The sequence below is a fragment of the Myotis nattereri genome (assembly GCF_964212035.1).
Source record: "Myotis nattereri genome assembly, chromosome: X".
Classification (NCBI taxonomy): domain Eukaryota; kingdom Metazoa; phylum Chordata; class Mammalia; order Chiroptera; family Vespertilionidae; genus Myotis; species Myotis nattereri.
Window position 1 is genome coordinate 18,651,486 of NC_138078.1, and position 3,074 is coordinate 18,654,559.

Below are 3,074 nucleotides of genomic sequence, written 5' to 3' on the forward strand. Positions count from 1 at the left end.
TCTTGTTTCAAATAACTAATCAGAAAATTTCCACATTTGTTCTTAAAATGGCACAACTATTTTTTGCAATTTTAAAATATAAATTTATTAGGCTAATTATTAGATGCATGAACTACTGAGAAAATTCAAAATCGTAATATTCTTTCCCAAATGAGTAACTGACTTAACAATTTTTCCCATTTTGTTAAAATGTATTTTTCAATACAGTTGACATGATAAAATAGTAAACCTCATACTCTTAAAACTTATAAACATCAATAAATGTGTGACTTAGATCAGTCATTAACTCAGATTCAGAAGTTAGTTAAACCTTCTATTAAAAGGAGCAATGTTTAGACAAATATGCAAATTATTATACAGAACAGGACACATAAACATGTCATAAACTCTGGTCTCTAAACTGACCCCAACCTTCCACTAATGAGACCATTAGCTGTTCTCCTCAAACACCTGGTAAATAACCTTCCTCAGCATTTACTTGGGCGAGGAAAGGCTGTTGGCCATGGCCTTGGAGCGTGCACTGGCCATGGCAGCAATTTGAGCCCTGGCTGTAGATTTGGCTTGGGCTCTCTCTTTTTCATCTCTCAAAGCCTCTTCATAATAGGGTGGGAAGGCACTGGGGGAAGTATGATTAGCCTTGGCAATAAACTCCAGGACTTTCATCTTGGTGGTTTCAGAGTAGGCTCTTGGACCCCACAGGAACTCATAGCGTGGAGGATCACTGTCGGGCACCTGGCGGTACACCAGATAATCATTTTTCACCAAATCTTCTGTGATGAGCTTCTTGGGATCCCCAAAGATGAAGTGATTCCTTCCATCATGTAGCCCCATCATATTCAGCACTTTCCAGACGTCCTCTTCAGCGGCGCAATTACCTTTCATGAAGATCACACCCAGGATTGTCATCAGCACACCTGTCTTGGGCACACCTCTGTGTTCCTGTGAATCACAGCTTAGTTCCAGTTTGTTAATGAGGACATAGGTATTTCTGTTGGGATCCATTTCCTTCATATCAAGGCCAAAGACCAACTCCAAGTACTCAGAAGCTCTCTTGAAGATCTCATGGAAGTTACGCTTATAAACCTGGATGACATTTCTTAGAATCTCTACCTTGGTAATGGGCTCCTTCCTTTGATACTTGTGCAGCAGGTAGTGCACCAAGATAATGACCTTTTCATCCAGAGGGCCTCTGTGCCAGTACTCAGCGATATCATCAGCATGTAAGGCATTTAGCGTTTCCTCCGATTGATTGCTGGCATCTTCAGTAAATCTTGTGCTTGAAACAGCCTCAGCACTAGCGGTGGTGGAGTGGACTTCCCCAAGCACTTGAGGACTGCTGGGTGTTCCACTGGCAGGTGAACTCTGAAGATCATCTTTGACATCAGGAGATGGGGAAAAAGAGGATTCTTCTTCCTCCTCTGATACAGTGGCCTGAGCATCCACTGGATCCCAGCTCTCTTCTCTGGCCTGGCGGCGTTTCTCACGGGCACGAAGCTTACTCTTCTGTCCTCGAGGCATGATGACTCTAGTCAGAGACAGCAAGCAGGAGTGTGGAAAAGAAGGCGACCTGGAGGAAAGAAGATGAAATGGTGTGATACCCTTAGCAGGGAGATACCACCTGGGACTTTACTGACAGCTATCTCTGCAGGTTAACTTGAGGGCACTGCTCTTGGAACCCAAGAGATTCCTCTTCTCTGAGTTGCCTTTCCCTGAAGGACTCTGTAAGGGTAACTGGAGTTTTCCTTAGGCTGAAACCTTCCAACCCTACCTATGCCTTTATGGAGCTGATACAGGGTCTGACAAGTCCAGGCTCTGTGTAGCCTCTCCTATTTTTGAGTAGCAGGTGTTTTTTTTTGTTTGTTTGTGTGTGTGTGTTTTTTCAGTTCACAGTCAAGGCCATTACTTCCACTTCCAGGCTCTGTAGTGCTCTCTCAGTTGAACTGCTTTTATACTGACCCCTCATTCCAAAGCCCTTACCTCCCTGATACTGTGGATGAAGAACTGAAGAGGAACCTCATCTGAGCACAACTGTCTGGGGATACTCTGGGATGACAGCAATCACTGAGCTCTATGTGACCCTCTCTGTCCTCACTCAGAGTCCTCACCTTGGTTTTTTGCAGGGTCTTGGACTGCTCCTTTAGCTGATCTTAGACATATCCCCTTGGAGCAAGGCTACCATATTCCTGAATGTCCAGAGGAGGAGTTTAGGAAGGCCTCAGTTTTACATATCTTCCCCAGGGACCCCACCAGGGATGATATCACATATAGGGCTATATGAAATACCATCTGTTCTTTGATGAGTGGTCCCCTCAATCCTTAGGTTGCTTATGTGGCTCCTTCCCTTGATTGCCTGGTATCCTCCCTTCTTCAAGCTTGAAGCTTAGAACAATCAGACTAGGGCTCTCATGCACCTGATATTCTGGACTATGGGGGGAGGGAAAAGGTCAGAATGACATATCTCCCCAGGGCTGAACACAGAGAGAGGGCCTGACACTATGTAACCCCCTCAGTCCTCACTTTAACATCTAGAAGGGCCTGAGTAACTTCCTTTTAATTGGATCCTTATCTCCCTGTGACTACTGAGGATAAAGTCAGGAGCATCTTACCCTGGCAGCCCTGCTGAGGGGACACTAGGGCTTATACCAGGGGTTCTTCTCTGTGGGGTTCTATTGCCCTAAAAGAAGAATTCACTTCAGTCCTTGCTCAAGGTTCTGAACTAAACTCAAAGTCACCCCTAAGACTCCTTCCTCTGCTAACCTGAAGTGTCTAGCCTTAGACCAAGGCATGTATGCACCCATCTCCCCCACATATCCACCCCCACCAAAAGGTGAAGTGAGGAGTCATATGGGTCTTATTGCCATCGCAGAAATTTCCCAGAGCTGATATCAAGATCCTGATAGGAAAGAAACAGCAGTATGGGTCCCTGCTGCAGACATCATTCTAGGCTGCTCAGTAAGGCAAAAACCAGTGGAACCTCAAGCTCCTGCAGCTGACACCTGTGGGACCAGCTCCATGTGGGAAAGGAAAACAGCTCAGAACTGGGTCCATCAATGTATGAGCCTCAAGGCATACCC

At 45.4% G+C, this 3,074-nt stretch overlaps 1 protein-coding gene across 1 annotated transcript; it reads right to left on the reverse strand.

Moving 5' to 3' along the window:
* Positions 1 to 474: 474 nt before the first annotated feature.
* LOC308510891 (melanoma-associated antigen B10-like) lies at positions 475 to 1,518 on the reverse strand (the record flags this gene model as incomplete). Its single annotated transcript, XM_081080969.1, has 1 exon — positions 475 to 1,518. The coding sequence occupies one exon, from the start codon at positions 1,516 to 1,518 to the stop codon at positions 475 to 477; it is 1,044 nt and encodes a 347-aa protein (XP_080937095.1).
* Between the last annotated feature and the right edge of the window lie 1,556 nt (positions 1,519 to 3,074).